Source organism: Bombus affinis, chromosome 4 (genome assembly GCF_024516045.1).
Source record: "Bombus affinis isolate iyBomAffi1 chromosome 4, iyBomAffi1.2, whole genome shotgun sequence".
Lineage (NCBI taxonomy): Eukaryota > Metazoa > Arthropoda > Insecta > Hymenoptera > Apidae > Bombus > Bombus affinis.
In genome coordinates, this window is record NC_066347.1 from 3729310 (window position 1) to 3752105 (window position 22796).

The 22796-nt window shown below is 25.8% G+C and overlaps 6 protein-coding genes across 19 annotated transcripts in view; 4 read left to right on the top strand and 2 right to left on the bottom strand.

Annotated features, from left to right (window-relative positions):
- LOC126915606 (glucosamine-6-phosphate isomerase) overlaps positions 1-3844 on the bottom strand; it is a 33929-nt gene extending 30085 nt beyond the window's left edge. The window contains exon 1 of the mRNA XM_050720435.1: positions 3838-3844. The gene's annotated coding sequence lies outside the window, so the exon portion shown is untranslated. The remainder of the gene's footprint in view (positions 1-3837) is intronic.
- Positions 1-11053, top strand: LOC126915581 (receptor-type tyrosine-protein phosphatase S). 10 transcript variants are annotated; one of them, XM_050720369.1, is made up of 20 exons: positions 1-1087; positions 4378-4782; positions 4851-5138; positions 5268-5546; positions 5630-5896; positions 5976-6308; positions 6436-6753; positions 6840-7172; positions 7279-7578; positions 7651-7854; positions 7982-8087; positions 8250-8476; positions 8561-8637; positions 8726-8860; positions 8932-9054; positions 9150-9298; positions 9468-9603; positions 10212-10278; positions 10359-10457; positions 10886-11053. In XM_050720369.1, the coding sequence occupies exons 2-19, from the start codon at positions 4383-4385 to the stop codon at positions 10442-10444; spliced, it is 3828 nt and encodes a 1275-aa protein (XP_050576326.1). In that variant the 5' UTR covers positions 1-1087; positions 4378-4382; the 3' UTR covers positions 10445-10457; positions 10886-11053. The 10 variants fall into 10 exon arrangements, 7 of the variants coding, with proteins under 7 accessions (XP_050576326.1, XP_050576322.1, XP_050576327.1 ...); XM_050720365.1 differs by lacking the exon at positions 10886-11053 and having other exon boundaries at positions 1-896; positions 972-1087; positions 10359-10576; XR_007710260.1 differs by lacking the exon at positions 9468-9603.
- Positions 11054-11256: 203 nt separating this feature from the next.
- On the bottom strand, positions 11257-12368 carry LOC126915610 (thioredoxin-like protein 4A). Of its 2 annotated transcripts, XM_050720441.1 has the most exons (4): positions 12236-12368; positions 11991-12122; positions 11734-11870; positions 11257-11557 (listed from the first exon to the last, which is right to left on the bottom strand). In XM_050720441.1, the coding sequence occupies exons 2-4, from the start codon at positions 12066-12068 to the stop codon at positions 11344-11346; spliced, it is 429 nt and encodes a 142-aa protein (XP_050576398.1). In that variant the 5' UTR covers positions 12069-12122; positions 12236-12368; the 3' UTR covers positions 11257-11343. The 2 variants fall into 2 exon arrangements, with proteins under 2 accessions (XP_050576398.1, XP_050576397.1); XM_050720440.1 differs by having other exon boundaries at positions 11991-12309.
- Positions 12369-12472: 104 nt separating this feature from the next.
- LOC126915603 (UDP-galactose translocator) lies at positions 12473-15512 on the top strand. 2 transcript variants are annotated; one of them, XM_050720426.1, is made up of 6 exons: positions 12473-12669; positions 12737-12888; positions 13440-13511; positions 13649-13768; positions 13867-14081; positions 14168-15512. In XM_050720426.1, exons 3-6 carry the CDS (start codon positions 13493-13495, stop codon positions 14813-14815), a joined length of 1002 nt encoding a protein of 333 aa, XP_050576383.1. In that variant the 5' UTR covers positions 12473-12669; positions 12737-12888; positions 13440-13492; the 3' UTR covers positions 14816-15512. The 2 variants fall into 2 exon arrangements, with proteins under 2 accessions (XP_050576383.1, XP_050576384.1); XM_050720427.1 differs by lacking the exons at positions 12473-12669; positions 12737-12888 and adding an exon at positions 12923-13093.
- Positions 15513-15918: 406 nt separating this feature from the next.
- Positions 15919-19062, top strand: LOC126915604 (transaldolase). Its single transcript, XM_050720428.1, has 6 exons — positions 15919-16140; positions 17028-17151; positions 17814-18053; positions 18136-18261; positions 18323-18459; positions 18572-19062. Exons 1-6 carry the CDS (start codon positions 16044-16046, stop codon positions 18844-18846), a joined length of 999 nt encoding a protein of 332 aa, XP_050576385.1. The 5' UTR covers positions 15919-16043; the 3' UTR covers positions 18847-19062.
- Positions 19063-20636: 1574 nt separating this feature from the next.
- LOC126915600 (zinc finger protein 330 homolog) lies at positions 20637-22784 on the top strand. 3 transcript variants are annotated; one of them, XM_050720423.1, is made up of 7 exons: positions 20637-20655; positions 21045-21185; positions 21446-21616; positions 21718-21949; positions 22053-22217; positions 22325-22396; positions 22467-22784. In XM_050720423.1, exons 2-7 carry the CDS (start codon positions 21066-21068, stop codon positions 22709-22711), a joined length of 1005 nt encoding a protein of 334 aa, XP_050576380.1. In that variant the 5' UTR covers positions 20637-20655; positions 21045-21065; the 3' UTR covers positions 22712-22784. The 3 variants fall into 3 exon arrangements, with proteins under 3 accessions (XP_050576380.1, XP_050576379.1, XP_050576381.1); XM_050720422.1 differs by having other exon boundaries at positions 20641-20659; XM_050720424.1 differs by lacking the exon at positions 20637-20655 and having other exon boundaries at positions 20666-21185; positions 22325-22378.
- The last annotated feature ends 12 nt before the right edge of the window (positions 22785-22796 follow it).

Here is a 22796-nt window from a genome sequence, read left to right on the forward strand (position 1 = left end):
TGCTAAATAGCTGAGAAATGACTAACGATATGAGGAAGTCATTTCCATATTTATTCATGGAAGTTCTGATTTATCTACGTTCATTTTGACAGTGGTGTAGGTCACATGTACCTTGTGTGTGAGTTGTGAGCTTGTGAAAAAAATAACAAGTACATATTTTTGTACTATGTCAGAGAGGCAATGAGAGAGCTCACACCTATTGTTCTAGTTATTCCACAGTACAAATGCTGCGCCATACTGCCAAGTCCTAAAGCCAAGTCCTAGTGTTCCACGCTAGCATATACAAAAACCTATTTAATTTCACCGTAAACGAGATATAGCCCAACAAATGAAGACGACGTATTTGTTAAGACGATGGTAGAGACGAAAGACAACTTTGACGGCGGTGACCTAAGGCCTAAGGCTTACTCTTTTAACGAATGATATAACTAGACACGGACCAATACACCATAGCACACTAGCACATTGATCTTTCTCATTTTCTTTCTTTTTCTTGTGCTATTATATGTCATTACCTTTAATGTTAAGCGTGTAAAATAAAAATTTTACAAATAAATTTTCAAAGTAAAAGATACAAATTTTGGTTAATAAATTAGTCATGACGTCAAATCTTGTCTGCCATAATTTTCTCTTCTGTTTTTATCGTTTCTGTAAATAAATACACATGCAAACATATACATTACGTCAGAAATACTATCAAAGAGGAACTTCCTCTCTGATATTATTCACAACCTATCAACCACTGAAATGACTATTAAAGTGAAATTTAAAATTTATTATAACGTTTATTATTTAATATAAAGCAAATTTAATGTTAAATCTAAAAGCCTATTGTGTATAAAATATATTAAAATTGTTACTATTTATCATTCCACTAATCCATTATCGTTTAAACGGTAAGGTTTCCATTTCTTCTCTAAAAAGAATATAATAAATAATTAATTTCTCTTTCTGAGGCAACTTTCTTTCAGTATTGCGTGATTACCGGATAAAACCGTACAATGAAATAGTCTTTTGTAGCATGGAACACTTTTAGTACTTGGCCGTTGGGGGCAGTACTAATCCGGAAACAACCGTAAGCATACGCGTGAGTACTCCCATTTCCTCTCTAACTATGTCGTTAAATAAAGGCTCGGGTATGGGGTATGGTAATGCTTCATATGAAACATCAATGGATTTTGAAGCGGGATTTCATGTTTTAGACTTTTTACCGAAAAAAGAAAGGCCAAAATTATGTTATAATTTACATTTACCTCCATTATATGCAAATGTGGGACCAAGAGAAAAATATAAAGACAGTTATTTACTACTTTACATTCCACTAATTTATCAAGAATATTTTAAAGCCCTTAAAATATCTGAAACAAAATTTTGTTATTGAAGCAGGAGATGATTAATAATTAATTCTACAAAATTACAATATACAGAACATAAATAAATCTGTTTGTTTTAGCTTGTTTTCTTAATAAAATTCATTATTTTTTTTATCGTAAAAGATTACATATTTTATAAAACGTTTTATTTCATAATGGAAAAATATTTTGTAATACACTCAAACACAAAAATTTAAATATCTAGAAATAAAATATATATATATGACTTACACCACGTTCATAATCACAGGCACATATGTTAAGGAAACACTCTGTCGCAAGTATACACATCAAATTACATTAACATATGTGTGAAATGGTCAAATGATAAATCGCTTGAGAAATAAATAGTAATTCTATTTGTTTTTCTAACAATACAAATATAAAATTATACAATAATTGTAGCAATGTTAAAAAATATTTATTTTTATTACTTAAGCAGATTTTTATCAAATTATTAATTACATATATATAGTTAACATACCTTTTTATATTTATTTTATTAACTTGTCTCAAACATATTTTTCCTGAATATTCTAATATGATATTTTTTATATTAAAAAATTAAAAGTTATAAATCAAAGATATACCAAAAAGTAAACAGAATAAAAGTGTCTTAAATTTTCCCTCGTTTGCGCTTATATATACATACATATTGCGCTTATGTAGTAAAATGAAGATTTCTTATTCGTCGAATTTTCGTTTATCTTATATCAGCTTATATATTTTCTTTTCATTTGAAAGTCTTACTCAAATAATCAGTAATAAATAATTTATTAATTATTGCTTAATTAATAAATTTAAGTTGTTCGTCTAGTTTAAGTTGTACAAATATATTTTATAAATATACTATTCAAATACAAGCGTAAATATAACTTTTTATGAGTTAAAAGGTTCAAATAATCAAAACACGTTATTTTTAACAACCTTTGAGGAGGTTATAATATATTTTTTAAAAATGTATATACATATGCTTCTCTATTTCGCTTCATAAGTAAATTGCAGCTTCAATGAAGTTGTAGATTTATCCGAGAGCTTAATGCTGCTTTATTTTTTTTTACGATTGAATGTAAATTTAATATAGCAAATTTCGATCATAGTGCTTAACATTCGATTCACATGTATTTTACTAGAATGCGCAAAAACATTAATGAAAACGGGGGTCTTATCTAGAAAACTGACATTTAATGAATAACATTGAGAGATTCAAATCACGGCAAAGTCTAATCTTTTGGGCAAGTACATTTTATGTTTAATTTAATGCTTAACATACACATTTGCATTAAGAATTACGTACACATATATAATGGCATATAATGTAGTTTAAATATTATAAATTATTTATTAATTATGATTTCCAATTATTAACAATGCGTATTAATATATGCGTTATTACACACACACACACACGCGCGCGCGCGCGCGCACGCACGCACGCACACATATATATATAATTATAGATATATAATTAAAATTATATAATTTTAATAATTATAAAGCTTTTCGATAACAGCCATTTGTGTAATAATTGTGTTCAGTGATTTTATAAACTTATTATAATAAATATAATTCATGTAAGACTCCAAAGAAATGAATTTTTATAAAAGCTATATGTAAAATATAATAAAAAATTGTTAAAATTCGTAAAAAGATCAAGATAAATATTACCCTCATGTTTGATTAATAAAGTAGTACAGAGTACGCTTTTAAGAGTTTAAAATAGACTTGAGATTCTTATCAGCAATATCAATGACTATAGGAGGGATAAACGAAAACCTGTTGGTAAGTGATCAGAAGTCAGAATGATTATCAAGAAAATAACTAACACATCGAGTTTTCAAAATAGTTCTTCGTACCTTTGTTAATAGATCTCATTGATTCGAGTGTATAAATTTTTAATAATTTTATTGAAGACAACGAATTAATTCTTATGTGCAGAGTTTAATCCTGGATAAAGCGACTTTTTCTTGAATAAGTGGATAAAACATAACAATTGTTTTGTATACGAAAAAGGTTTCAATTCGTAATGAAAAATATAGAATATATGTTTGTAATTTATCAATGAAGAACAATTTTTTGTGAGATTAGGTAAAGAATCGTGAGCATTTGACTTTTCATATTACGATGATCTGTGAAAAAACATTGCTGATGGAATCGTGATTGATATGAGCTATAACATATCAATCAATTATTGTGAAATTCTACTTGCCACTTTAAACACCTATTGTACATATACCATTTTATTTTTAATATCTGACATTTTACAATGCATTTATAAAAAGAATAATAATAGTAATCAAAATAAATTCACATAACGTGTTAAATGAAGTGAAATGCACAAAACGTATAAAAATTACAATTTCAATTGTTAAGTCTTTGGTATAAAATTATTTTCTGGTTTTAAATTATACTATATAAATTATATTATATAGTAAGTATACTTTGAAATATATATATAATTAACATTTCAATTAATTTAGATAGCCTAAAAAATATCACTTTAAATAGAAAAAGAATTATATTGGCAGAAGCCAATGTAACCTATCTAAATAATGTGTTAAAAAGATACATTGGTTAAAATTAAATCGATTATTTATCAAATTTCTTTATTTCTAATATTAACATTTTTCATCGTTCCTTCGAAATCATGGTTAATGAAACGTTTCTATTTCTAATTAATATACGATTTATTTGTGATAACAATGATATTTTTCATTTGTGAATTGACTCAAGGTATATTTTAAGTTTATCAAAAAGAATCACAAATATTGATTCCGTTTTTAGTTGTGATATGAAATAAACCTTTCGAAAGTCTAGATTACATCGTTTCAAGTACGTAATGTTAACTATACGACGTATAAAGTATACAATAAAATTATCACCAGAACCTGATACTTTACCTAGCGCAGTTAATTAAGTAATTAAGATAAAAAAATATCAAACTGTTATCTTAGATTTTTACGATTTTAATAATGAAACTGTGTTTCAATTTGCAATCTTATAGGTAACATGGTACGAAAAAAACGATTGAAAGTGTTGATTTACGCACTACAGATCATCTATGTGCTCAGTGAAAATAATTTAATCGATCATCGACACATCGGACAAAATAAAACAGTGAACGCTTCGATGAAAATTTTATCGTTTGATCTCAATGCTGAATATGTAGTATCTTCAGAACTAAATAATTCTATGAGCATAAAAAAGTTTCTAGACGAAGCTACGGAATTCAAACAAAATGAGCTCCTGCCGAATGATTACCTGAAAAGCAACGATACTAATATATCGATTCTCGATACAACGAACAATGACTTCGTTCAAAAATTTGAGCATATTTCTATTTCATCTAACGAATTGAAAGATAACCAAATTTTATCGGAAGATATATTAGTGACATGTAACGAAGAAGGTATAATTATTTAGATAAAGGTCAGTATAAATGAATGATTTCACTATTTACGTTTGCTTTGTTTATAGATCGAAAAAATGTACAGAACCTAACGATTGATCTAGTTGCTACAGAATGGATATTTCTCTCTTGGGAACCTCCTTGTGATAATATAACAAGTGAATTGTTTTATACTATCGATATATGCTTGGACTTAAATCAACTATGTTTTTCAAGAAATAGAACCATAGTAAAAGATGTACAATATAATGCCACTGATCTAGAACCATGCAACAATTATACATTTATTGTAAAAGCCATTGATAAAGATTTAAACTCCACTGGAGTTATTGTAACAGGAGCGACGAGTTCTAATAGTAAAATTATAATATTAATACAAATTTAATATCTAATATAATTATTTAAATTTACTCTGGTTTAATTATTTTGCAGAAATTGCTTTTAAAAGTATAATATACAATTTATATACTATTCATTCTTTTTAGTTACTGAAATTGGAGATATTCAAAAATTAGTTGCACATACTGCTATTAGTACAATCAAATTAAGCTGGAAATCGCCAGAAGATTACCCAACATGTGTAAATCATTATTTAATTGAGCAATGCCTTAAAAATATTTGTAATAATGCCTCAATTACAACTGAGGAATATATTTCATCAAAGTTAGAACCATGTGAGGAATATTTCTTTATAATTAGAGCAGTTTCAATAAACAACAAACAATCTAATGGTGTTGATATTACATTAAAAACAAATTCTCCAAGTATGTTAGTCAGTGATTATATTAGTTTTTACACATAGTTACTAATTAATAATTTTTTGAATAATGATAATTATTTTTATAAGAATCTAGTAGACCTCAAAACCCAACTGTGGAAGCTAATGCATTTTCTTTAGTTATTCATTGGGAACCACCAGAAATTGGAGCTAAATGTATTAAATATTACCGTGTTACTATTGATCCACAGCCAAAAACAGAACAAGTAATTGGAATAAATGTAACAATAAGTGATTTGTATGCATGTACTCCATATTGCATTTATATTAATGCAGTAGATGAAGACAATAACGATGGGGAAATGATCACTATTGATACAAGAACAGCATCAACAGGTAAAAAGAAATTACGAATATTATATATGTATATTTTATAAAATATTTATGTTTAAGAATAAATGAAAATTTTATTTAGTATCGAAATCACCAATATTAAATATGAAAGAACCAATTGTTACAACGCATGACATAATGCTTTCATGGAAGATTGAGAAAGGCAACAGTAACTGTACTTTAACATCTTTAAAAGCTATGTGTAATGCTACAATGACAAACGGTCATGGTTATGAAGTTAAGAATGGGGAAGCTGAAGTACATATAGATTCTCATATTCAAGATGAATATTTTACAAATTCAATAATAAAGAATGTCAGTCCATTTACTACATATATATGTTGGGCATATGTTCTTAATGAAGCAGGAAATAGTGAATTAAGTAAATTAATAAGTGTAACAACATCAGAAGATAGTAAGTAAGCAGAAGTGCATAAAAATTATGTTAAACATATAGTTTTTAACCTACATTAAAAATACAAGAAATAACAAAAGTCATAAGTAATATTAATGGTAATGTATGATATTCTTTAATATTTCAGTACCATCTGCACCTTTTCTCAATGTTACAAATATAACATATTCACAATTTATATTTGTTTGGGAACCACCATCATATTTAGCAGGGAATTTACATGAATTTGAACTTGTATTTGAAGGAGAAATATGTTTCTATATGCCTGATTGGTGCAAACCAGTAACCTTAAAAACCATTAAACATTTTAATGGATCTACGTTCATTTTTGAATATTTAAATGCAACAGCATTTACGTATTATACAGCAAAAATCAAAGCAAGAACCTCTGCAGGCTGGGGAAGTTATAACAATGATTTAGTGTTATTTAAAACACCAGCTGGAGGTAATTTCTTATTACATGAAATTATAGATATTTATAATTTCAATATCACTAAACTCTATTATATTATCATAGTTATTATATATTAGTTCCAGGGATGGTATCCAACTTTTCATATTCAATTGTAAACAATGAAAATAACAAAAATGTTTTGAATACCATTTTGACATGGGGCATTCCATGTTCTTTAAATGGAATATTGGAATATTTTAATGTATTTGTAGATGGGATTAGAACTAATTATGAACCACATTCTTTTACATTACAACTTTTATCAAATGATGTTAAAAATGATACAGTCATAACAAATTTAAACGAGTTAAAAGCAGAATATAATTATATTATTAAAGTGGTAACAAAGGTTCAGGGAGTCCAAGATTTTGGAATACCAGCATTTAAAAATATTTCATACCCTGCTGGCAGTATGTATCTAACTCTAAATAATATAAACTAGCAACTTTCATAAAATATTTATCTTCAAGTATTAAAATGTCGTTAATAAGTTACTACACATTATTTATATTTTAGTTCCACCTCAACCTGATGAAGATTATATAAAATCTATCACTATAGATCCAGCTAGTGCACGAAGAACTACAACAACAGTTACACTTTTACTTCCCTTATTCCCTAATACAAATGGTGATATTATTTATTATTCTATTATAGTATCAAGAATGAACTATAATATTCCATCAAGTATTAGATTTAATATAACGAATAATACGAATCATATATTATGGCCAAATATATCTTCTTGGAAAGAAGCTATGCAACAAGACTTTACAATACCTTATCAAGCTACTAGACTATGTTGGAATCCTTATCGTAGGTGATATATTTTTCAGTTTGTATTCAAATTTAATTAAAAATATTTGAATTATTATCGTATTTTTGCAGCTAATTCTGTTGCTGATTATGGCGATATGGAAGCAGTCAAGTATACACTTGGCGAAAATACAAATTGTAAAGAAATTTCATCTAATACCAATAAAAGAATTTATTGTAATGGTCCTCTTAAACCAAATACATGGTATCATGTTAGAATGCGGGCATTTACTCATGGTGGATATTCTGATTCTACAACATTTTTAATAAAAACCAGTAAAGTGTTTATTGATTCTTAAAGTTATTTGTATTTTTCTTCGTTTAGTCGCTTCGATATTGGTATTGCAAAAATCATACATAATTAAATTTTATTGTATTCATCACATATTTTAAATTATATTAGATGCTGAAATAGATATCATACTTGTTAGTGGAGTTGTTTTTGGTATTTTATTCTTGGGAATTTTATCAACAATAATGTTATTATTTCGAAAATGTTCAATTCGTGCGTAAGTAAATCTTATTTTTTATTTAGTTGAACATTGTAACAGTAAAAATAATATTCATCAAAATATAAAAATTTAAACATTTAAATATTGTAACAAAGTATATATTGTGACCAAAAATTTACATAATTAATAATTTAATGATAATTTATACATGTTTTTTAGAATATTACGACGATTTCTACATTCTGACATGTCTGGATCACCAGTTCCTACACCTTTTTCAAAAAAGAAATTTATAGCTCATTGTCAACAATTTATTGATAATCCTGGAAAATTAAGCAATGAATTTCAGTTACTTCAAACTCTTAGTATTGATTTACAGATGCCAACCAATACTGCTTGTTTACAAGCCAATAAGAAGAAAAACAGATATTCTGATATTTTACCATGTAAAAATATTGATTTACATGTTATAAAGATGTGAATTATATATAAAATGAAAAAAAAATGCTTTATTAAATTTATATTTTCAGATGATTTTTCAAGAGTTAAGCTGGAAGTAATTGAAAATGATCCTAATACTGACTACATCAATGCATCTTTTATTAAGGTGAGTAATCATAAAATTATTTGTTTACACTAAATATGAATTATATTATGTATTAAATATGAATTAAATAGGTATACACTATTTTCAGGGCTATAGTGGCGAAAATGAATATATAGCTTGTCAAGGACCAAAAGAAGAAACAACATTTGATTTTTGGAGAATGATAGAGCAATATGACATCAATGTGATAGTTATGTTGACTGAGTTGGTTGAAAAAGACAAAGTAAGATTTTCGCACTAAATATATTTAAATCTCGTTTAACGCATGAATATTAAAAATTGATACTTTTGTAGGAAAAATGTCATCAATATTTTCCAACAATTAGAGAAACTTTTAAGTATGAAAATTTGACCATAAAATGTATAAGTGAATTAGATTATAGATCTTATACACAAAGAACACTAGTATTACAAAGGGTATAAGATTTAAACTTAAGTTACAAGATTTAATAAAATACGTTTGTACTTATATATATTAATTTAATTCTCCTATTTATAAATAATAAATATAGGAAAACAAAAAAAGAAATATAACACATTTGCATTTCAAAGAATGGCCAGATCATGATGTCCCAGAGGATTTTGAACCAATAATCCATTTTTGCCAGATTGTACATCGTAATGTTACTGCTAATAAAGAATATATTGTGATTCATTGCAGGTAAAAATATATCAGTTTAGCATAATAGTTAATAATATCATATATTTTGATGTTTTAATATTATTCAGTACTATTACTACTTTACATTTTGAATTTATTTAATATTATTACTATTTCATTATTTTATATAAATTTGTTATATATATATATATAATACATACTTTTACAGTGCAGGAATTGGTAGAACTGGCACTTTAATAGCAATAGATATAATTTTACAACATCTTCGAGATAATAAAAAATTGGATGTGTTTGGAACAGTATATAGATTACGACGTGATAGAATAAATATGGTGCAAAAAGAAGTAGGAAAATCTAAGATCTTTTATATTAATATTAATATAAATTATGTACTCATAAATTGTATATCTACAGAATAATTGTATATCTACCGAACAACATTCAAAAATAGGCGTGATTCCTTGTGGAAAAATAAGGAAAAATATGGAATAAAATTTTTTAATTCTCAATTTAATTTTCGAGAAAATTGAGTTTGAAAATTCGTCAAGTATATTTGAATATGACTAATTCTGGGCTGAACAGGATTAAATAATCGATAGGAAATCATTCAACGTGCGAAAATAAATAAAAAATGCAGAACATTTTTTTACGGGTCATTTGTTTCCGAAAAAAATAAATTTGAAAATTTATCATACGCGTGTAGTAGGTCAATTTTTAACTAAATGTGTTCAAACTTTACATTATTTTGTCCTGTCCAATCCGAAATTTGTCATATTGAAGCATATAAATTTCATAAATTTTCAACCTCAATTTTCTCGAAAATTAAATCGAGAATTAAAAAATTTTATTCTATATTTTTCCTTATTTTTCCACAAGGAATCACGCCTATTTTTGCGTGTTATTCGGTTGGATGCTGTATATCTAATACTATTAATATTTATTATATTTGTAGAGTCAGTATGCTTACATATACAATTGTACAAAGCAAGTATTAAAAAATCCCTATTGTTTAAAGAATTGTAAGTTTGTCATGCTTACTACAAACAAGATTATTTACTATTATTTTTCATTTTAAATATTGAAATTTTTATGTCTTTAGATAAACCACCACCTATGAATCCAATGTACGAAAATACCTCCAGGAAAATAAGAATAGTACCAAGTTCAAATATAAATCTACACTAGTCGCAATTTTGAGGTAAGCATGTAACAAGTAATTTTAAATATTTATTTATGTTTTGCACAATATTGAAATTTATATATATAAAAAAGTGATAGAAATATGTATTTTTTCTAACATAAAATGAAGATGTATTATTTAATATAGAAGATCAATGTAATAAGTAATGTATGTATGTATAAGTACAACTGTAATGAAACATGATATTTTGTATTTTGTTTATAATAATATGTGAATCAAATCTTATCCTTGTAATACATAAATTTAATTCTTTTTTATTTCTATGAAATGCATATGATAATATATTTTTAAAGCAGACAGAACATTTTAAGGAAACTATAATAATAACATTTCAATATAAGGTTGTAATTGTTTACTTTTAACTGGGTATATGATTTAAAGATTAAAATAGATTTAATTAATATAAATGTCTAATCTTTTAATAGTTATTCAAGGTATAAGCTACCTATCTACCATTGCTTGACAAGAGTCCTACATGAGAAGTGCAATCTTCCTTTGAGTGTAAACATTTCTATTTTATTTAAATGTATATGCATATCAAAAATGAATAATATACACGAAACCAATAAAAATATGTTTTCAGGATTTAATTATCTAGTCTTTCTTCACTAAGCTATGATTTATTGACTTCTCCTTGTATAGAAAATAAATTAACCAATTTATACAAACCTATAATTGCTATTTATAGATAAATGTAAAATAATAAATATACAAATATACTTAATATTTTTACAATAATTTGCATAAGTACATATATGCTATATATAACTTTATATTTATTTGTAATTACGCCATATTTTTATTTATTGATGTAAGTTCATCATACTTATATTTTCTCTCTGATTCATACATTAATATAAAATATTTTCGTCAATAAAGATAATTAATAACGATATTTTGTAGAATAATCTTTTGGTGAAACAACTAAACCTCTACCTTTTCTGGCACCTCTGTAGACTGTCTCAATGATATCAATCATTTCTTGTTTGTCCTCTAATGTCCAGTTTATTTTATTATTATTTCCAGTTCCCAAATCAATCATTATATGTTTATTTCGAAAGAAAAACATAACTGTACAAGGATCATACAATTCATACCTGAAAAAAATCATATTTATATTTCTCTGAAAATGTATATTTTTAATAGTATAAGATAATAAAAGAACATTATCCAGTTTACTGACTAAAATAATACTATCAATAATGATTTAAACAATATTTTATCAAAATATAAAATAATATCTTAAGATTTTTAATTGCATATTAAACCTTACATTTTATTAAAATCAGGTACTTGAGTAATATCAACTAGATAAATGACAGCAAAATTTTTTACTTTTTCAGCAATATTATAAAGAACTTCATCCATTTTCATACACATTGGATCCCAGTCATGGCCAAATCTAATAACCTAAAAAATTTTGTTTTTATAATTTCATATATAGATAGTCACTATAGATAGTAAAATTATAAGGTGAAATTTCACCCATGATAGCTATTAAAAGTTAATGAAAATCAATTAGAAACTTACAACTACTCTGTCTTCTTCAGATAATATTGCCTGATCCACTTGCCATCCATTGTGGAGATGTGACAACATATAAGACATGGTTTTCTGTTTATTAAATACAGATCCAAGAAAAGTGAACAAATTTAATGTAACCTATATTTTTATATTCAAATTTAGAACACTTTTTATTGGTATATATCACAAACTAAAAAGTGTAGAATAACAATATATTGTACAAAATCATGCAATAATTATACACTATTTACATGGGTTTTATTATATGATTGAGATTATAGAATAAAAATTTCTTTTAACTTCTCACAATACGATCAACACCACCGCTATAATACGTTTATTTGCGAAAGTCAAAATTTACCACCCATTACCCCATTGCCACCAACATATTAGCAATAATTTAAAAAATTCCTAGTTTCATTTTAATCTCTTCAATTATATCTAGTTATATAGTATATTAATATTACAATATAAGATTTAGATTCTTTTTACAATTTTATTCTATCGTATATCTATTTTTTCATATATATTAGATAATTACAATATCTATAAATTAACAATACAATTTCAAAGTTTTATTAAGATTTAAATGTTTTAAATCTGACCTATTTCTTCCAATAATGACAAGAAAAATTATTTTAATAGTCGGTGAAATATCATTTTCTATCATCGTTATTAAAAATTTGTAATTTTGATTGATTTAGTAAAATATCTAAATATGTATTAAGATAACTAAACTTGATATATTTTAGATTTAAAAATATCTCGACTTTCTATAAGCACATCATACACATGTTGGCGATAGGCAATAAAGGGGTATAAATGTCAACGTGTACATATCTTATGTGCATACTTACCATTCCTTGTTTTCTCTTTTTTTATTTCAGTAAAAATAAAGAAAAAGGTAAAATGAAAGTATTTATATATTTGAAAAAGAACATTACAGTTAGTATTATGTATTACTGTAGATATAAATCCTATGCACATTTTATTTTTATTGCTAAATATAAAATTTTTACTTACATACTTTACTTAAATATTAATCGTATATCACATAATCATAAGGAATACACTCGTTTAACATAAATCTTTTATACTCTGAATAATTGGTATGTTTTATACTATTTCATATACTATATATTTTTTCTTAAATTACAATATGTATTGGGTATTGTTACATTGATTTATAATTATTGCATTATTTCTTTAAATGTTATACTGAACATGAATTAAAAAATCAGATTTACATTTGACAAATAGTATTAAGCTTTAGATATGTTAATGTTCTGTAAATATATCTATAATTTATTATATATAATCAAAGATTTATGATTAAATTATATATTTAATACACATACATATACATATGTTCAACAATTTTCTAACAAATTTTCTAAAATGTAAAACATTAATAACATTACATTTATAACTTTAATAAAATATCTTATTTTGTAGATGAAATGATCCATTAGCTTTTATATTATAAAAATTGTTATAAAAACCATTATATGATGGAATCACAACAACGTAAGTCCGTAATTTTAATATAAGAAATTGTAATAAATAAATTTAACATAAAATTAAATTTAGTATGTCTAATGAATTAATTAATGTATTGATTCCTTAATCATTCTATGATATCTTTTTATTAATTTATTTTACAGGAGGTGCTCAGACACTAAAATACATTAGTTTAATTACACTTACATTACAAAATGCCCTGGTTGGGCTTAGTATGCGTTATGCACGTACAAGATCAGGAGATATGTTTCTTTCATCAACTGGTATATTACATTTTTTTTATACAAATTAATTATTGTATTTATTATTTTTATTACATTCATGTAAGTTATTAATGTATAATAATTAAATATTATTTCAGCCGTAGTTATGGCGGAGGTTGTTAAACTTTTAACATGTCTAATATTAGTTCTTGTTGAAGAAGGAAACTTTCCAAAATTTGTTGATGCCCTAAAGTCAACAATCATAAAACAGCCTGTTGATACTCTAAAAGTATCTGTGCCATCACTTCTATATGTTGTACAGAATAATCTTTTATATATATCAGCATCTAATTTAGATGCAGCAACTTATCAGGTATATCCAATACTTAAGTATATATTTGATATTTTTCACCTATTAATACTATTTATTACATGCTTTTTATACATACTATTCCTCAGGTAACATACCAATTAAAAATTTTAACAACAGCATTTTTTGCTGTGGTAATACTACGAAAGTCTTTAAAGAATACTCAATGGGGAGCTCTAATATTATTAGTCATAGGTGTAGTATTAGTACAACTAGCACAAAGTTCAGATACTGCTTTACCATCTGGTATAGAACAGAATCATTTACTTGGATTCTCAGCTGCCTTAAGTGCATGTTTTCTATCAGGGTTTGCAGGGATATACTTCGAAAAAATATTAAAAGATTCAGATATATCAGTATGGATGAGAAATATTCAATTAAGTTTACTATCATTACCTTTTGGATTAATTACATGTTTTGTAAATGATGGTGAAATGTTAAGAAAACAAGGTTTCTTTTTTGGCTATGATCTATTTATTTGTTATTTAATTGTACTTCAAGCAGGTGGAGGTCTTATTGTTGCAATGGTAGTTAAGTATGCAGATAATATACTTAAAGGTTTTGCCACTTCTTTAGCCATTATAATTTCTTGTATAGCTTCTATATATCTTTTCGATTTTAACTTGAATTTCCAGTTTTCTTTAGGTGCAATTTTAGTAATATGTTCGATTTTTATGTACAGTCACCAACCAAAATCGACATTTGTCGATAAACATTCTCGAAGTGATAAAGTTTAATGTAAATTAAACTAAACTTATTTATAAGATGAAAGTGATATTTCCCAATTCAGCAAATATTTTAACATGTTCATTCAACAACATAATTTAATACATTTCTTCCATATAAAATGGGAATCTCTCTCTCATGTGGTTTACATATTAGTATCTATGTTATATCACATACTTTATCAGTATTCTATTATATCTTTTAACAAGAGGTATAATGGAATTGATCAAATATATAAAATAGATCGAAAAATAGAATCAATCAAATTGATTTTCTGATATTAATCATGATCAATAATATAATTTATTGATAGTTCAGAATATTTTCATAAGAAAATATAATTTACTAATGGACCATATGCTAGAGAGAAATAAGAATATATAAATACATTATTGAATAAATTCTATGTTAAAATTAACTAAGATCAAGTAAGCATATATTTATATCAAATTAAGAAATTACATACATCAATATATAAAAATATTCCATCTAAAATATATCTTAGACATTGAGATATATTTTTAGAGTATTATATATAAATAATTTTAATTAGAATGCATATAAAAAAACAAGATTGTTTCCTTTTAATTTATATATTTTTATACAATGTTACAATGTTTGATTATAGATATAAGTATACATATGTATCAACAAAACTGAATTCACTATTATTGTACTTAAGTTTTAATAAATATGTCTTATAATGCATACGCAACTTATATATTAAAATATATCTATTTACAATTTTAAAATATAATGTAAATTGTACATTAAAAATGTAAAGAAGAAGATAAAATAATTTTTAATTTTGTAATGCATTTAAACTATAAGGGAAAATACGTGTGGTTACAAAAGAATCAACATATGTACTTCTGTATAGATCTTATCTCTTATCGTTACTAGGGTTATTACATATAACAGTTACAAATAATAGATACTGATTTCAAATAATCAAATTGTAAAATATGAAAACCTAGAATTAAATATATATATAAATATTACTATATTATTAAAATTATAACTCAATGGAATTTTGTTTAAATATTTGAATAATATCGATTTCAGATACAAAGGATCGATAATAAAAGTTACTTACGTAATGCAAATAGTGTTGGAGAAAATTAAGCGGTAGTGTCATGCAAGTTGGCAAGCGTGTACAGTATTGTTGAATGCTGAATCGCTCCAGTATAAGAAGCAGAATTTTCGATTTCCAGTCGGTATATAAAAGTAACGATAAGAATGAGTGAGCCTCAATCGAAGAAAGTCAAGATGACGAGCTCATTGACACAACTAAAAGAAATCACAACGATTGTCGCCGATACCGGTGATTTTCAAGGTAAGTAATAAAATAAGTTTTAAATAAATGGTTTTGCACCTAATACACATACGGTCAAAGGTGAAGGTGACTAAAAAAAAGTATGGTAGGGGTACACCAATAGTGTACTTTTAATTCATCATTTAAACATCTTGTTACTCGGAGAATAAATATTTTTTATATATTTTGATATATATATATATATATATATATATATATATATATTGTACATTCATTTTATAAATGCATATATGCATAAGCACTATAATAGAATACGCTGATATTAGTTTAAAGTTTAGATTACGTTATGCACACAAGAGTAGGGGAAATTACAAAATCTTCCGATCTTACGATTGCTTTTTTTTAATAGTTTCATGATAATGTTATTTATACTTATCAATATTTTATAAAAATGTAACAAAACTAAAATGTAACTAAATTATTATTCTTTACCATCGTACATTTTAAAATATATAAATATATAAAATATATTTTATATTACAAAGTACATTATGTGACTTTATTCTAATTGTTATATCATTAAGATCAGTGTATTATATCATAATGAATAATTTATAACATATGTTAAAAAAACAAATTAATTGCATACAATTTTAATTATGTATTTAAAATGTAAAATAAATAGTTTTAGTTTGATTCATTCTATTATAAACCTTCACTTTATAAACCATTCTTTTTAATACTATGTAGATAATATTTTGTTGAATTAAATAGAAAAATTTCTATTTATCATGTAACGTAATCTATAAGATATGTATGTATGTATCTATTATCTTTGACCTATAGATATCAGTGATAACTCTTGGAATATATGTAAATAAGTAAATATATATAAATGTCTTACACTAAAATATATGTTATTACAAACTAACATAAATTGTTTTTAGCTATGGAGCAATTTAAGCCAATAGATGCAACTACAAATCCTTCTTTGATTCTTGCTGCAGCTAATCAAAAAAAATATGCTCATTTAATAGATAAAGCTATACAATATGGAAAAAAGGCTGGATCGTAAGTATATTATAATATTAAATTAACAAATTGAAAGTATAGTTATTCTAATGAATATTTTAAATAAATATGCTACTTTTACTATTACTTAAATGCCCATTATTTCACAAATTTTTAATATATATTAAATTTGTTGTCTTATTAAAATATTAGTACTAAATTAAGAGATATTTATTTTAACACATTAAAGAAAAGTATATTTTTTAATACTAATTCGTAAAAATTAGTACACTGAATATTTTATAGTTTTGAATTAATAACTATTATAATTAAAAAATATATAAATGCTCGTTTTAGTAGATAGATTTGTAGATATAGAATCTATAGTACAGTAAAAGTTAATTTAAGACATTATAGGAATTATAAGGGATAAAATGATATACGTGAACAGAATAGTATACATATCAAGAAATATAAAGGAATTAAAGTAAATCTGTATGAAAATGTAGGAAATTCTATGAAGATTAGTATTAGGAATGGGAGAATATTAAAATTTATAAAAAAGAAAAATAAAAGGAAGTGTATGCAGCAAAAGGTATGAAAGAAAAGAAGTATTCACTTGAAATTATAACTGTGGTAATAATTAATATGATAATTTTATGACTTACGTGGCTTCTTAATTAGAGAAATAGGAAACTTAGAAACCAATGTATTTGTTTCAGTACTTTGACAGAACAAGTTGAAGCAGCTTTAGACATTACATGTGTTCTTTTTGGTAAAGAAATCTTAAATACTATACCTGGTAGAGTTTCCACGGAGGTAGATGCTAGGTTGTCTTTTAACAAAGAAGCTAGCATTGAGAAAGCCAAACGGTTAATTGCTTTATATGAAGAACTTGGTGTAAATAAAAATCGTGTGTTAATTAAGCTTGCTTCTACATGGGAAGGTATTCAAGCAGCAAAGTAAGCTGATCTCATTTTTATTATCAATCAGCTGTTTAATAAAAAGATTAAACTCAAAATAGTGAAATTCATTTGTGTATAGAGAACTGGAAGAGAAGTATGGAATCCATTGTAATTTAACGCTTCTATTTTCTTTTGCTCAAGCAGTTGCTTGTGCAGAAGCAGGTGTAACTCTCATATCACCGTTTGTTGGTAGAATTTTAGATTGGTAAGTTCAACATTATTTTTTATAAGTGTTAAAAAGCTGTACAAATGAAGTAATTTGTTAGGTACGTGGCAAATACAGATAAAAAATTTTATGAATCTAAGGAAGATCCAGGTGTTATATCTGTAACTAAAATTTTTAACTACTATAAAAAATTTGGATATAAAACAGTTGTCATGGGTGCCTCATTTAGAAACATTGGTAAATATAAAGATTAATATTTATTAGGGAGTTAAGATTATTTTAAAATTAATTATAGTTACTAAAACTAGAGGTTGTAATAAAAGTTATATTATATGATTTTTTCATTAAGGTGAGATAAAAGAATTAGCTGGTTGCGATTTTCTAACTATAAGTCCCAAGCTATTAGAAGAATTGGAAAAGAGACATGAACCAATTCGCAGAGTACTTACAATAGATGCAGCAAAGAAATCTGATCTTCAAAAGACCAGTTTGAGTGAAGCTGAATTTAGGTGGCTTCTTAATGAAGATCAAATGGCAACAGATAAATTAAGCGAAGGTATTCGAAAATTCACAGTGGATGTTCGCAAATTGGAGAAGCTATTGCATGAAAAGATACAATCTTAAATATAACCAAAACACTTTTCTGAAACATACTTATGTAACAAATGTTTTATCGTAAATATCGTACACAACGATACTAAAAAATAATAATTATTTCAAATGATAAGTTTTCAATATGTAATACATTCCAATCTTTGTATCTCTACAATATGTGAACAATGTACATATGAACATAGAAATTATACTTTTAACATCAAATAAAAGTGGGATATTAAGAAAGTGCATACTTATAAATATTTATTTCAAGAATTTAGTTTATTTATTCCTGATAAAGTATATCAGGACACCAAAATAGTGCACTTGATTAATAGCATGTAATTATTTAATTAGCTAGGAGATTGAAATAATACTATATAGAGAAGATTTCTGAGAATTAAAGCATTAATTTAATCCTAGAATAGTTAAACAATTCGCTTTGTAGATCGAAAAATTTAATTTTTTAATTTTGTCATAAAGAGGTTAATTCTCAGGTTAATATTTCAGAGCCTATGAGTATTGTTAACGTTAATTATTCCTTTCATGATGCTTTTAGAAACTGCGGAAGGAAATGATTATTGAGAACTCGATTTTTAACGGTAATAAATAACAAATGTTTTATTAAGTAAGGAAACGAACTAAAAAACTACAAGAATTATAAGAAAGAAAACACAAATGCTATGAATTCTAATTAAACATCAGAAATGGCCTTTTACGTTTGAAGTATTGCTCCCTAATATTCGTTTCTATGAATGTGTTTATAATTGTTTGTATACTTTACGGTCGTACCATGATAGATTCCAACGATCATGTAAACAGATCTCGGCACTCGCTAGGGAAAACTATTCAAAAATTGTATCGCGTCTAATCATAAAACATCAATATGGACGGTCAACAAAGTTCACATTCTTACGAGATAGACAGAAAGAGAACATTTCTGTTTCTATCTGAGACACTCATAGCATATTACGATGCGTAGAACAAGAATCTTCTTGCAACGATGATTCGATGTTAATTTTTCATAACTAGCCATGACTCAATTTTTAGATACTCAATTTTCCCTAGGCTTTGGTATATGAGTGTCGAGACCTATTTATATGATCATGACATAATCTATAGTTTTGCATCGTGCAGGAAAATATGTAAATATAACACTAATCAATGAACAGCGTCGGTGTGCATGCCTGATTAGATAGGAACAGAAGAGATGCTTAGTAGCGATCTCTTTCTATTCTCATATCGTATCGACTTACATCGTAACATATGACTCGCGTAGTTGTATATCTCTATGATCACTTGTAGCTCTTTTGTATAATCACGGTCTCAAAATTTCAAATTATTCAATTTCAAATTTATAAACACGAGCAGAATGCTCCAGCACTCCATGGGCACGACAACCAAGCTTAAATTCCATAAATTTCTAAATTGCCCATATGTGCGAGCGCCTGTATCACAGACCGGCCAATTGGACGATTTTTTAAATTTGCTTATAACTAAGAAACCAGGGAGACTATTTAAATAAAACCAGATAAAGTTTGATAAAACCAATCTCAATTAATTCTTTAGGTTCTAAACTTTCATTTGAGCCCTCATAAGTTAAGAAATTTTGAATGTAATTAAATATTATGTATGTATACTTCAGATTCAAATATTTCAGGATTAAATAATGGGCACGATATGTTTAAAGTTGTTGAATTCTTTTTTTTTTTTTATAATCTACAAGGATATTAAGGAATAAATATATAGTATAAATATATATATAGACCTTATAATTTCTTTAAAAAATGACCATGAAAGAAATAGTTATAGTTTATTTTTTCCTCCGGCATTCATTGAGTGGGTATTTATATTTTTTATCTTAACAGTACCAAAGAGGAAATTTCCTCTCTGATAATACCTTGTTCGTGAAAAAAGACTATTTTTAGCGTTGCATGTGGTCCTTGAAATACTGTAATTTGTCCTGAGAAGTTTTTTTATACAACAATAAATAAGGCAAATATTTAGATCCCATTTAGCTAGCCCACTCTATATATTTTAAAAATACGAAAATAAATATACGAAATGAAGTGATTATGATGCATGCTATCCTGAAAGTAAACCATTGAATTAAACTAAACTGTATGGAATGATTTTGAATTCTACCCTAACCTTAATCAATTAATCGAAATTGTGCTACAACGTTTCTAACCTCGTTTTATTATTAATCAAATAATTATATTTGTCAGCTTGATATTAAATTTTCCAAAATGCCAAAGAAAAAGACAGGACAAAGACGGAAAGCTGAAAAACAAAAATTAAGACAGAAAGAAATTAGAACCGCTAAAGATCAATTAGATTTAGCTAAATTTCCATGCAATGCAGTAATGGTAAATATGATATAATATACATCAGTATTATCATAATTTAACCCTTTTAAAAATAAATATCGAAAATAAATCCCAATTTCACAAATATATTTTTTATATCATAAAATTTCAAATATATTAATTATTAATATTATCAAATTATAAAATTTCAAATATATTAATTATTAATATTAGTAGAAAATATTTAAAAATAGCCTATGCCTCATAAGCACAGTATCAGTATTTCTATATATCACACTTATATCTAATTTTTAATAAAGGAATGTGACAAATGTAGCAAGAAACAAAAAAGTAGAGCCTTCTGTTACTTCTGTCAAAGTGTACAACGATTACCAATGTGTGCTCATTGTGGAAAAATAAAGTGTATGCTAAAAACAGGAGATTGTGTTGTTCGTCATCCTGGTGTGTTTAATATTGGATTGGGTATGGTGGTAAGTACATGTAACTTACATATAATTAAATATAATAATTAAATATATTATACAGTATAATGAACTATGAGAATACAAGTAACAAACACAAATTTTTAAAGGGAGCCATATGTGATCATTGTGAAGCATGGGTTTGTCACGGAAGACGTTGCCTTACAACTCATGCATGTATATGTCCATTGATAGATGCAATTTGTCAAGAATGTGAAAGAGGTGTATGGGATCATGGTGGTAGGATATTCCGATGTTCATTTTGTAATTGCTTTCTTTGTGAAGATGATCAATTTGAACATCAAGCATCATGTCAGGTTTTGGAAGCAGAAAGTTTCAAGTGTAAGAATATAAAAGAGATAAAAATATAAATATAAATATATTTTACGTATAATTATATTAGTGTCATAATTTTTGGTTTATTGTAAACAATCAATATTTTTAGGTCAATCATGCAATCGATTAGGACAATACTCTTGCTTAAGATGTAAAACATGTTACTGCGAGGATCATATTAGAAGAAAAGGGTTTAAGTATGAAAAGAACAAACCTATACCTTGCCCCAAATGTGGTTTTGAAACATCTCAAACAAAAGATCTTAGTATGTCAAGTAAGTAATATAATTAGTTCTAATACTACTTTTTTTATCTACATTTAATTAAAAAGTTATAATTTTTAGTAATTATTTTCAAAATTATATTTTCTATTCTATTGTAGCAAGAACTCATAAATTTGGTAGACAAGGTGGAACATACGAATCTGATGATGAAGGTGGATATAATTATTATGGTAAAGATCTTAAGTATTTTAACGTTTGCTTATTGTCTTTATAGCCTGCTATATATAATTCTTTTTATAGGTAATCAATCACAAGACTATATTCCTGAAAATCATACATCTTATCAGGAAGATGAAGATGAAGATGATGATAATGATGAGGATGTTGATGATGATGATAATGATGATGACGATGATGACGATGATGATGACGATGATGATGATGGTGATGATGAAGGAGAAAGAGAGCGGGAAAATGAGTTAATAAGTGAAAATCAAGAAACTTGCAATAATAAATTGCATCAAAGTATTAATAAAAATGTTTAGCAAAAATTAAAATTTTGCAACTAAATGTAAAAATAGAAAAATAAATATATCACGTTGTTGTCTTTATAACAAATTATAATTCGAT